General features: G+C 39.2%; 1 protein-coding gene across 8 annotated transcripts in view; it reads right to left on the reverse strand.

The window, feature by feature from the left end:
* TMTC1 (transmembrane O-mannosyltransferase targeting cadherins 1) overlaps positions 1 to 13,738 on the reverse strand; it is a 282,068-nt gene that overhangs the window by 116,536 nt on the left and 151,794 nt on the right. For 4 of the 8 annotated variants that reach the window (XM_058442439.1, XM_058442440.1, XM_058442438.1 and 1 more), the window contains 2 exons: positions 11,999 to 12,188; positions 9,113 to 9,208 (listed from right to left, as the gene is read on the reverse strand). In XM_058442439.1, the coding sequence (XP_058298422.1) occupies positions 9,113 to 9,208; positions 11,999 to 12,188 (286 nt within the window). The remainder of the gene's footprint in view (positions 1 to 9,112; positions 9,209 to 11,998; positions 12,189 to 13,738) is intronic. The other 4 variants (XM_032159935.2, XM_032159934.2, XM_058442436.1 and 1 more) reach the window with 2 other exon arrangements.

A 13,738-nucleotide genomic window follows, 5' to 3' on the forward strand; every position in this document is an offset into this window, starting at 1 on the left:
AAGTCATTTTCTTACTAAATAGTGTGACTTGTAAAAATGTAACTGCCCTGTGAAGGCAAAGAAAAAGACAAATGATTTAGTGATGTGTAAAACTTTTGCCAGGCCTAGATCAAAAGCCAAGCAGAGCACTCCAGGTACAACCGAATGGTATATTACACATGACACAAGGAAAGAGGATCTGTAAAAGTTGCAGCTCCAGAACAAGGAGAATGATTTTACAGGTGACATATTAATAATTGACAAAAAGGCAGGTCTTGGTAAGACTGCTCAAGGGCCACTGAATTTCAGGTAGCTGCTGAACAAAGGGCTGCATTTCTAGTGTCCACTTTGTTCCAACCCCTGACACTGAGGGGAATGGAGAAATCCAGCGATGGTAGCATGATGTTTTATGAACAGCAACAACAAAAATGATTTTTTTCTGAAATCCTGACTATTTTCATGAAATTTTCAAATACCACTAAAGACATCCATAATCTAGTTTCTAAAGTCTGGAGCTTTAGGCGATAGCTGCAATAGCCATTTGTAAATAAGTCACTAAATTTCCCATTCTTCCTTCCCCTTGATACACATTCAGTTTTAACAGAGTGATTTTATGTTATATTCTGCCCTTCTGTTACATTTGAACATACTAACTTCCAAAACTATGCTTCTGCACTTAAAATCTGCACTTAAAAGTGTGCTACTACTATTACCTCTTATGTCAAGAAGTTAAAGAAGCTCACTGTCACTCAAGGTAAAGGATGAAGGGAGGTAGGGAGGAGAGCATTAACTCTTATAAGCAATAGGAATATCAAACATAGATTCTGGTCATGGAAGCATGCCTGGACTTTGAAATATATCAACTCAAGAAAAGGCAGTCAACTGGATTTCTTTTTATGAAGGCAGATATTTCTACAAAATGGAGACAGGATCCCTCATTGTACTCCTGGGTTTAAGCTGTGAGAATTTCATGATGCTGCAACAACACAGGGCTCCTCATGTGCCAGCCTCCATACTGAGTGTTTCACGTGGCTTGCCCTGGTCCAACCACAGTTGGCGCAGGGAGGATCAGAGAGGGGCTCACACAGCTATGCACTGGCAGAGTCTGGCCTCAGACTCAGGTCACTGCTAATCACTCCCCTCCATAGCCTTCCCTCCTCCCACCCTCAGGACTCTCAATCTGGAATCTGGGCAAGACAACTCAACATGCATGCAGGGGCTACCCCGAACACAGACGGGACTGGCTCCCACTTGAGATTGGTGGTAAATTTAAAGTGAACTAAATTAATTATTGAATTTAATATGAGACTACCAAATGAAATCGAATGACAATCATAAGTCTGATACAGTATGTATCATATATGGTAAAGTAATGACATCAAAGTATGTGGGAAGGTCAGTACAATGGATCTTTAAATATGCTCCATTTTAAAATGAGGTACAGATCCAACTTCTCTATTTTCTAACACTGCGTCAAATGAAGTGGTGAACTCATTTTCAAACTCTCATCAGAAAGATGATATGAAGGAAAATCTCAGCTTTGGAGCATGGCCTGTGCGCCAAAGTTGACTAAAACTACTGAGGTGGAAAACTGCGACCCACATAGCAGAACATTATCAGCACAGGAAAAAGGTGGCAGGTGGAGAAGCCAGCTGAGAGCAGGGAGAAGAGGCTGCATCAACTGGGCTGGTCAAGTCTCAGACGGAACAGCTTCTCATACGACGGCTACTCTCATGGCACTGGTGGTCGGGGTCAGAAGGACCATGGCAAGGCATCATCAGGGTCCATCTATCCAATACTGCAGTGGTCTCCAGGCAGAACAAGCTGGATGGGTTGTAAATGGGCTAGAAAGATTGGATCTATAACAGCATGAAGAGGATTTTCATGAATTGAGGTTACAAAAAGAATAGAGAATGTGCTGTTTGCAGAGAATGGAAACTGAAAAGAGGAATGTAGGCCAGAGGAAAAAAGAAAAATCCGTGTTGACATAGAGCCATTCACTATTAAATGCAATCTTTATTCCCCAAGTTCAATTTTATTTTACCATTCAGTATATTAAAACATGCTGCTTATTTTACCAGGTTTATAACTGCTATTCTGGAATTTAGTGATCCTTGTGCCATAATACTATAACCTATTATTTGGCTGGGCTAAATGCAAAATAATTTCCAGAGATCAGTAAGTGTGTTCAGTTCAACCATATGGATCTATGGTAGTACAATGTTGTACCCCAGGGATTGAAAGACGTATGTGACAATGATGAAACAATAGCTGTGAAAGACTGCATGGGTAGCAAAGCTCTAAATATTTACTACCTTGTTCTTTTTTTAAAAAAAAGTTTGCCATTTCTTGGTCTATTCTATCGTATTGTGTTTATTCTCATAAGTTGCTCCAAGTCCTTTTTGGAATGAGGTGAGGATGCCAATATGCAAATAATCACTTTCCAATAGTGGCTTTTGTTTTGATCTTACCCTTCTTGTTGAGATGTGTGGGAATTTCATTTAAAAAGAGCTCACAGGATGACGGTCTCTGTTTATCAGCTCTGTGTAGTGATGTGAGTAGGTTGATGGGAGCTGTGACATGGACCAGCATGGAGGTAAATCCAAAGCAAGGATGAGAACAGGCATGAAGGGAGATCCCTGAGATGAGAAGGCCCTCCCTGAGTGAGGAGCTGCATTAGCCCTACCCCACCCCCACCCTCCATTTCCACCAAGTTGTTGCTAGTCGTCACCTCTAACAGTCAGGTTGCAGATTTTTCCCCATGTGGACATGAAAATTTGGCTTGTTTTCTGGGGCTCAGTGCTGCAGCCTGTGATGTGTGTTGGTTGCAAAACTATCACCCTACTAAAAATTTAAAAAACAAATAAAAACCAAACCCCTGAAACCCATACCTATGAGCTGAGGGGAGGGGAGAGACAGGATTTCCACTGCCCAGTGTTCATTCTCAAAAGACATCTCATGATTGAGGCTATTATTAGGTGGGAATTGAACAATGAGAACACATGGACACAGGAAGGGGAACATCACACCCCGGGGACTGTTGTGGGGTGGGGGGATGGGGGAGGGATAGCATTAGGAGATATACCTAATGCTAAATGACGAGTTAATGGGTGCAGCACACCAACATGGCACATGGATACATATGTAACAAACCTGCACTTTGTGCACATGTACCCTAAAACTTAAAGTATAATAATAATAATAATAATAATAATAATAATAATAAAAAGAAAGTCAGATATCAGTAGCCCACCTCTTTTTCTCTCATGTTTTCCTTTTACAAGTATGCTACAAGATTATAAAAGGTATAAAAATACCTTAAAATCTCAAGACACTCTGTGAGAATGTAATAAAGAACCAATACCAAATAAATTACTCTTAAATATAATTTAATAGTGTTTCCTCTGTAATGCAGGGAAACCACATTAGGAACATGGGAAATTGGGAACTATAAAGAATAGGACTGACTAATGGTATTAACTGCTCTAAATAATCCAAATTAGACTGGCTACTTTCCTGATATATGTCACTTTTTATTGCAAGTCAACAGTCTGACATAAAGTCTGTAAGAGCCATAAAGAAAAACTCAAGTGCATTTTCAGCCATGGTTCTCCTGGGGCATACACACTCACTATTCATAAAAAAAAGAATGGAATATTCAGCCTTCGTGGCTTAAATATCCTTTATCTCTAACTGTACATGCATTCCCACAGAGTGATTACCCTCATCACAAAGGGTCAGAGCAAATTAGTTCACTTTAAAATTCATTGTTAAAAACAATTCGATCCAATAAGAAATTTCTAGATTATTCTCTATATTATGTAATATAAATTCAAATGCCTTTCCAGAGAATGAATGGTGTGTGAGTAGAAGGAGGAGATGAAGGAGAGGTACAGAACGAGATAAATTCTACTCTTAAATTTCAAAGATGCCAACTGAGCTCTTCTATGATAAATAATAAACTACTCCATGAGGTCTTAAATTTCGTATGCCCTGAAAATAGGACAAACTAGAAACAATCTCTGAATTCATTGTGTGGTTGTTTCTAGAGAAAGGAACATTTAGATTCTGTATTCTGCCTCTCCCACTCAATTCTGGACAAGATCTTGCCAAAAGTAAAACATCTACTCTTTGAGTTGCTTACCCATAGAAACAGTTCAACTAGAGATGGAAGTGGCCCGGAATAGTCTGCAATGTTTAATGGTGTCTAACTTAACTTACTTCTAAAAAAGAAAGAATTTGTTTTTGTTTCCCATAGTCACAAAAATGTAGAGGAACAGATATTCAACGGAGGCCAATGAAGAGCAGGCTGTGGGGGTTGGTTTTGGCAGATGACACACCTTCTGTTTTACATGACTTAATTTGTCTTACATGCCTTAATTTGTAGTTTTATAAAGTTAATTACTGAAATGTTAATAAAATGCAAATAAGTAAAATACAAATGTATTAGGAAAGAGTATGCTCCCACCTCCACCTACCTGGTGTCCTGGTTGATGATGAAATAGGAAGCAAGAAGAAGGTTTTTGGTAAATTGGAGAAGAAACAAAGATTATAAGCATATATATTGCCCAAAATGATGCAACAAAAGCTGGTTAATATTACTAAAAGAGGCCAGGAGCTGTGGCTCATGCCTGTAATCCCAACACTTTGAGAGGCTGAGGCGGGTGGATCACGAGGTCAGGAGTTTGAGACAAGCCTGGCCAACTTGGCGAAACCCTGTCTCTACTGAAAATACAAAAATTAGCCAGGCACATTGGCGGTCGCCTGTAATTCCATCTACTCGGGCGGCTAAGGCAGGAGAATCGCTTGAACCCGGGAGACGGAGGTTGCAGTGAGCCAAGATTGTGCCACTGCACTCTAGCCTGGGCGACAGAGCAAGACTCCGGCTCAAAAATAAATAAATAAATAAAATAAAAGCAAGATATGCATGTCTTACAAATCTCTAGTGACTCTAAGGCTGTCCTTTTCCTTCAGTCCCCCCCTCCTATGCTCCATGGACACACACAGAAGCAGCTAAAGGACCTGGATTCTCTGTCTTTTTTTCGTTTTTGTTTTTTGAGATGGAGTCTCTGTTGCCCTGGCTGGAGCGCAGTGGCACAATCTCAGCTCACTGCAACTTCTACCTCCCAGGTTCAAGTGATTCTGCTGCCTCAGCCTCCTGAGTAGCTGGGATTACATACACCCACCATCACGCCCAGCTACTTTTTATATGTTTAGTAAAGACAGGGTTTCACCATGTTGGCCAGGCTGGCTTCAAACTCCTGACCTCAGGTGACCCACCCGCCTTGGCCTCCCAAAGTGCTGAGATTAGAGGCGTGAGCCACTGCGCCCAGCAAGGACCTGAATTCCTTTCTCTAGTCTTATTTCCTCCTGGGCCCACCAAGAAGAAAACTAAACAAAACAGAGCCAGAGGCCAAGTGGAAGAAGTATGGCAAGGGAAAGGAAAGTAGGCGAAGGCTTAAAAAGACAGAGGTTTGATACTGTGCGCGCATGGTATCACACACAGTATCGCACACACTCACTCCCTAATCGCATTGATATCAACTCATACGGCTGCACCCTGCCCACTTGGCTCCAGCCATCTCAGCCTCCTTACTGTCCGTGATGGGTCCAGTACTTTCCTGCCTCTGGGCCTTGGCACTGGCTTTCCCTGCTCTTGGAATGCTCTTCCCCAAACAGCCACATGGCTCACTCTTTCAGTTCCTTCATGTCTCTACTCCAATGTCACCTTATCTGTGAGGCCAGCCCTGACCTCTTCACATCACCTAATATTTGACATATCAAGACATATTTTAAGTGTTTAAGTGTAAGCTCCATGCAGGTGGGACTTTCATTTTGTTCACTGTGCTAATCACAGCAACCAAAAGGCACTCAATCAATATTAAGACAAGGGCAGAGGAAAAAGTAGTGAAGCTACAAAGAACATATGCCAAGGTTGTTTTCTATGATTGACAATCAATCAAAGGTGAAAATAAAAGAAAGATTTTTCCACGAATCTCTGGACTCACTGCATATGCTTGTTTATTCAGTATTTTTTTTCTTGGTAATATATAGCTTTGCTATCTCAAAATTTATGGATATAATCAGGGATTATAAAATAATTTCAGCTTGATACTTGCTGATTCAGTACACAACTCATTTGGAAATATTCCAGGTGGACCGACCTGTGCTTATTCTGCTGACATTATTATAAACATTTCATCTATTTTTTCTTTTTAACACAGAACAATGTCCATAAAGCATGACCTTTATGTTCATAAAAGTTTAATCCTCCTGTTTACTACCTCAGAGTCAAAGCCCTTACCATCATGTCCTTAGTATTAGTAGTTCATCATCACACAGACCCAAAACAGGATTCTTCCCACTTTGAGAGGTTACTAACTAGTAGGAGAACCTGACTCTAAGGCCTGATTCCTATCTCCCTTCTGGTGTGTAAGCAGATCTAGAAAAGCGAAACCAGGCCACAAAAACGTGAGCAAAGCTCTGTCTCCAACCTCTGAAAGAAGAAAATGTGGAGAGTGTAAGTGGCCAAGAATTGCCAGAGGCTCTAGTTAAACGGTTGCAAAGAATGTTCAAGATGAAAGTCACGACAGAAGAGCTCAATCTTAACTATCCCCACAGCTGGAATGTTCTGCTAATTTTTTAGGATGCATTAAAGTGATTTTGAAACAAACTCCCTAAAATAAAAGGATTAACAGCCTTTCACAGAGGACGTTTCCATTCATTCATCATGTTATCAGAGACACTCTGGGGAGGGCCAAGACTTGCCTGTGTGCAGGGTCTACTGCCATCATGAGAGCTTATGTTTAACACACTTGACGGAGATGACAGCCTGTGGGGAATCGCCAGTCCCCTTAAATAGCTGGGAAAAAGTCAAGAAAAACCCTTTCTGACACACCCATTCAGGCTCCACTATATGTGCTCTGGCAGATCAGTTACAATAGAGCAGGCGTGCCAATCCATGAGCTAAGGTCAGATAATAATAAAACAAACCTCATATTCACCCCTAAATATTTCATGCAGCTGTTGAGCACGGTGCTTTTCAAGCCTTTAGATATGTCTTACAAGAAAAGATTCTCTAGACTAAAATCTAATTGAACAGAATGGCTAACTTTTTGCAGTTTTATTCATTCAGATAATAGATACTGAGTGGCAAATTTAGATAATAAATAAAATTTAGGTAATAAACATTGAGTGGGGCAAGTTCTTAGTGATATTAGTATGGCAGTGAATAAGACAGAAAAAAATATTTGTCCTCATGGGGCTCATGCTCTGGTTGGCAGAAATAGGCATTAAGTAAAATAACCAAACTATATAGTATTTTAGAACTTGAAGTTGAAGTGAAGGGAGTTAAAAAGTAAAAGGGAGATAAAGAAAGGAGTAGAGAGTATATGACTACATTTTAAATAGGATGGTTAAAGTAGACCTTACTAACAAGGTGAAATTTGAGCTCAAGTTTATGTAACTAATTGGCATGCCAGAGTTTCTTGAGGATGGTTATTTACATGATCCTTGCTTTATAAAATTCGTTTACAAAAAGATGCATCAGATGGTTACTTTAAAATAAGGTGCTTGGGCGGAAAGAATACCCTCTTCAAAAAACGATGCAGAGAAAACTGGATAAGCACATGCAAAAGAATGAAGTTGGATCCCTACTTCACTGCACACCCAAAGATTAACTCAAAATGAATCAATGACCTAAATATAAGAGCTAAAACCACAAAACTCTTAGAAGAAAACAGTCATAAATCTTCATGACCTTGGATTTGGCCACGCATTTTTAGATTTGACAGTAAGAGCATGATAGAAAAAGAAAAACATAGCTAAATTGGACTTCACAAAAATTAAAAACTTTTGGTCAGGCACGGTGGCTCATGCCTGTAATCCCAGCACTTTGAGAGGCCATGGCAGGTGGATCACCTGAGGTCTGGAGTTCGAGACCAGCCTGGCCAACATAGTGAAACCCCGTCTCTACTAAAAATACAAAAAATACGAAAAAATACAAAAAATACAAAAAAAAAAAAACCCGTCTCTATTAAAAAAATACAAAAAATTAGCCAGGCGTGGTGGCGGGCGCCTGTAGTCCCTGCTACGCGGGAGGCTGAGACAGGAGAATGGTGTGAACCTGGGAGGTGGAGTTTGCAGTTAGTGGAGATGCGCCAGTGTACTCCAGCCTGAGCAACAGAGCGAGACTCCATCTCAAAAAAAGAAAAAAAAAAATAAAAAGCTACCTATGACCTGGAAGTGCCTCCACCCTTCAAGTTGTTCTGCCCTCCCATATCGAGCCAATGTATGTTTTACACGTATGATTGATATCTCATGTCTCCCTAAAATGTACAAAAGCAAGCCGTACCCCTACCACATAGGGCACTTGTAGTCAGGACCTCCTGAGGCTGTGTCACAGGTGTGTCCTTCACCTTGGCAAAACAAACTTTCTAAATTGGCTGAGGCCACTCTCAGACATTTTGGGCTCACACTCCTTTTATATTCTATACCCAGAATAGGCAAATTCATAGAGACAGAAAGCACATTAAAGGTTATCAGGGGATGGAGGAGGGGAAAGCTGAGAGTGATTACTTAATAAGTATGGGGGTGTTTTATGGGGTAATGAAAAAGCTTTGAAACTAGAAAGTGCTGGCAGTTGTATAACACTGTAAATACACTAAGTGCCACTAAATTGTACTCTTTAAAATAGTTAATTGTATGTTATATAACTTTCACCTCAATTTTAAAAAGATTTCATCATTCAAATTTTTTTTCATTCAATTTTCAGGATTGTCCTTATGTTTTGTGTTTAAATTTCAGTTCTGTATTCATTCCAGCCTTTTATCTATTTGCAATATTCAATTGTTTTTTATACTTTATTGAGGTAAAGTTCCCATACAACAAAATCACCCATTTTAAGTATATATTTTGGTGAGTTTCACTACCACAATCATATTTTTAAAAGCATAAAATGTTATTTCAAGTTATAGTCAACCTCCAACCCCACGTTTTCTGTCATTATAATCATGCCTTTTTTAGAATTTCACATGAATGGAATCATATAGGGTATTTAGTTTGTTTTTATGCTGCTATGAAGAAATACCCAAGACTAGGTAATTTATAAAGAAAACAGGTTTAATTGACTCACAGTTCTGCATGGCTCGGGAGGCTTCAGGAAACTTACAATCATAGTGGAAGGTGAAGAGGAAGCAGGGACCTTGGGCAGCAGGAGACACAGTGAGTGCTGAGCAAAGGGAAAAAAAACCCCTTATAAAACCACCAGATATCGTGAGAACTCTCTCACTACCACAAGAACAGCATGTGGGTAACTGCCCCCATGAGTCAATTACCTCTCACGGGGTCCCTCCCATGACATGTGGGGATTATGGGAACTACAATGCAATTTGGGTGGGGACACAGCCAAACCATATCATATAGCATACAGTCTTACATGTCTGGCTTCTTTCACTTAGCACCATGTTCATCCATGTCTGTCCACATTGTTTTATGTATTCGTAGTTTGTTCCTTAAAATTTCTGAATAATTGCTGACACTGAGTTTGTCCATTTGCATGTTAGGTCATTAGATTTTTCCCAATCTGTCTGCTATTATTAATAAAGCTGTATGAATATTTACAGACAAGATATTCACATGGGCATGTTTTCATTTCGTTTTAGTAGGTAGAGATGGGTAGAGCTGTTTAATTTTATGTTTAACTTTTTAAGAAACTTCCAAATTTTTCCAAAGTATCTGAATCATTTTTTCCATCAGTATGTATGAGGATTCCAGTTGCTCCACAGTGGCCAATACTCAGTGTTGGGAATCTTTTTAATGATAGTCATTATAGTGAGAGTATAATGGTATCTCTTTGTGGATTTAATTTGAAGTTCCCTAATGACTAATGATGCTGAGCATCTTTTCATGTATTTATTAAAAACTCTGCATATCTTCTTCTGTGCAGTGTCTACTTGAATCTTTCTTCCATTTTAGTTTTTGCCTTCTTAATATTGAGTTTTAAGAGCACTTCTAATATTCCAGATACAAGACCTCTGTAGATTTATGTTTTACAAATATTTTCTCCCAATTTGTGGCTTGCCTCTTCATTTAATTCACATTATCTTTTGATGAAAAGAATATTTAATTTTGATGATGTCCAATTTATCAACTTTTTCTTTTACAGTTTTCACATTATGTGTTCTAAGAAATATTTGCTTAAGTCAAATTCACAAAGATTTTCTCCTTTTCTTTTAGAAATTTTGGTGTAATTTATTTTTTTTGTTTAGGACTATGATCCACTTACAATTAATTTCTGTATAATGTATAAGGTAAGGGTTAAGATTCGTATTTTTTCCTTACAGATATTCAGCTACATTTTTAAAAGACCATCCTTTCTCCATTGAATTACTTTGACAACTATGTCAAAAAGCAGTTGATCCCATTAGTGTGGATTTAGCCCTGAATTCTCAATTCTACTTCATTTCCTACTGACATTTTTTTAAAAAACTGAGTTTGATCACACACTCCTGTTTCTTCATATATCTAGTAATCTTTGGTTAAACTGGGTGTTGCATGTCATACATTGTAGGGACCCTGGATTCTATTTTGTTCTTCTGAAATTGTTGATTTTCCTGTTTGAATACATTTGATGAGCTTCCATAGACTCAAACTGGAAAATCTGTTTCTCTGCAGAATGCTGAAATCATTACTCAGTTCTTTTTTTCTTTTGCCTGGATTTCTGGGGATTTCTCTTGTGCCAACATGGCTTTGTGATCAGCCAATGATTTGGACAGAGGTTATACATGGATAACTCAAGCCAGTGAATTTTCCAATCTCTGTTGCTCAACTCGTGTACGTGTTGAAGAATGGATTCAAACTTGCAGCAAGTAAGTCTCCCAGGGCTTTTAATTTTGCTTGTGCATATGTCATTTAACAGCCATGAATGCGTGGAGAGTATATTACCTCTGCCCTTTCATATTTATCTTGCTTCCAAAACCTTCCCCTTAAATTTTTGCTGCTGTTTCCTTTCCAAATCAAATTTTTCCAAAATCATAAAACTTTCCAAAGTTTACCAGCCAGTTCCAACAAGTAAACTTATGAATTTTTACTGCTAGATCTGACAGGACGGAAAGACCTTCAGGTAAAAGCATCTTACCCAACGCAGTAGCAGTTTTTCATAAGTAAACATTTTCAAGTTCTTTGCTGAAATGATTTGTCTGTGTCACCACCCAAATCTCATCTTGAATTGTAGTTCCCATAATCCCCATGTGTTGTGAGGATCAGGTGGAGATAACTAAATCATGGGGGCAGTTTCCCCCATTCCGCTCTTGTGATAGTGAGATAGTTCTCACTAGATATAATGGTTTTATAAGGGGCTTTCCCCTTCACTGGGCACTCATCATTCTCTCTCCTGCTGCCTTGTGAAGAAGGACATGTTTGCTTCCCCTTCTGCCCTGATTGTAAGTTTCCTAAGGCCTCCCCAGCCCTGCATAACTGTGAACTAACTAAACCTCTTTCATTTATAAATTAGCTAGTCTCAGGTATGTCCTTATAGCAGCATGATAATGAACTAGTATATTTGCCTTTGGTCTTTGGTCATTTTTGAAATAGCTGTTTTTAGTAATTTGGTACAGTTTTATACTTTTTGGGGAGGTAGTGGGAGAAATCATCCAACTACCTCTGGCAGTCATTCATGAAAGTAGAGTCTTAACCATATTTTAAGCATTTATAAGTAGGTTATTTACCACAATTTCATTTATCATTATATTAAATCAAATAAATTACTTTGAAAATTAGCCAACCACAGCAGTAACTTCTCATTTACAAACATTAAGCTTCAGATTCAATACAGGGTTAGTAGAAACAGTCAAAAAATCTATAAGGTGGCCATGGTATGTTATTACCTGCTACAAGAAATTTAAATATACAAGGAGAGGAGATTCAATTTACACCCAGACCATCTGCGCAAAAAAGAACATTTTAGGCCTCGAATATCTGTCTTCAAATGCAGAGTTCATTCTATTTTTGAGAAAATTACCTTAAAGGCTGCTAAGCAGTGCAGGCTCAATAAGGCCATCACAACTGCCAGAAGGATGGTGGCTAAGTTCCTCATGTCCCATATGGTCTCTACCAGAGGAATACTGCCGACCTGCCAGTCGTAGCACAGGGTCACAGGTGCAAGCAGAAGCCACATGTTGAAGGCCAAGAGGTAGGAATAGGTGAGGAATCTATAAAGAGAAGAAGAATCACTGAAACACTACTGAAGAACCATGACCTTCTGTAAGCATTCAGTCACCGTATTTTTATTAAATAGCATTTCTACCCAGTCAATGTTATCTTGGAAGAGAAGACAAGGGAAGATGGAAAGCCATTCACTCATTTATTTATTAAATTGATAGATTTGGGATATATCTAATAGGTTCTAGCCACTCTGAGGTGCTGACCTTTTAATGGTGAACAAATACAGATACAATTTCCATGACATCTATTTTAAAATTATCATACAAATAAACATATTACAACCAGAAATAAATGCTAGGAAGGAAAAGAGACATTTGAACTGTCCCTTCTTAACAGTGCCCAGAATTCTGCAGATTTGAAAATATTTCATCATTTTTATATTATACTGATCTATATTGAGTTATTTCAAAAAATCAAAATCTTTGTGGTATGGAGATAATATGTGGTAGGAGGGAAATTGCAGGTGTCCTTGCTGACAAGGACAGCCAGGTGGACACAGGGACAATGGATGGAGGAGGTGTTATGCCTGTTTCCTGGCTGCAACTAGGCACTAAGGTAAAGTGGAAGGCATTCTAGTTGTCCCCCTCACTTTGGGGGTAGAGAAAATTGAATTTATTTAAATTCATTCAGTCAACACACTTATTAAGCAGTGTTCTAGACCCTTGAGAACTGCACATAACAACTTTGTCCAAATCTCTGCATTAGGAGACAATCAAACTCTAGCATAGCCTCAGCATAAGGCTGTGTACCTGGGATGACCCCAGCCCCTCATTAAAATGCTTACCTGAGAAATGCTGTCAGGAGAATTTATTCTTTGCTCTAGTCAACACGTTACAACAGGCCCCCAACCTCCTTTTTTTTTTTTTTAACAGCGTTTACAAAAATGTGCGTATGACTGTGAATACTTAATTCTTACAACACAGAAGCATCTCCGTCAAGGACTCGAGAGCCATTCCTATGAAATGTAATCATCAGGAAGGACAGCGCTTCCGTCTCCCAATCTCTGGAAGCACAGAACTTTAACTTTGATAACTGTCAGCCAGTGGGCACAGTCGGCCTAATCGCATCTACAGGGACCAATGCTCTGTAAGTCTTCACCTCTCTGACACTACTGAGCACCCCACTCCACCCACTCCCTCACTCTCCCTTTGAAAGGCCCAGTCACCTCTGCACAAATCAGAATGAAGCTCTGCTCCCTCCCCTACTGTCAGTAGTGATGCAGTGAAATCTGTGTTCACTGCTTCAGCTCATATCTGACTGTGTTTGTCAACTTATTTGGGATTAAACAGAAGAATTAGATGAATTCATTGTCCTCAAGGAATGTATAATCCAATAGTGAAAATAGGACATACTGAATTAAAAAGGGAGAAGGAAACAGATGAACACCGTAAGAGTACAGAGTGTGAAGAAAGGTTCTCCCTCATTTGTCAGGTTCTTTTAGAGGGAATCTTGGATTGGCAAAGACATTAGATGAGATAATTTCCAAGTTACTTTCCCGTGTGAAGCGTCAGTTCACCCTGAATTCCTGTCAACAAAT

Source organism: Hylobates moloch, unplaced genomic scaffold, assembly GCF_009828535.3.
Source record: "Hylobates moloch isolate HMO894 unplaced genomic scaffold, HMol_V3 SCAFFOLD_8, whole genome shotgun sequence".
In the NCBI taxonomy this organism is placed as follows: domain Eukaryota; kingdom Metazoa; phylum Chordata; class Mammalia; order Primates; family Hylobatidae; genus Hylobates; species Hylobates moloch.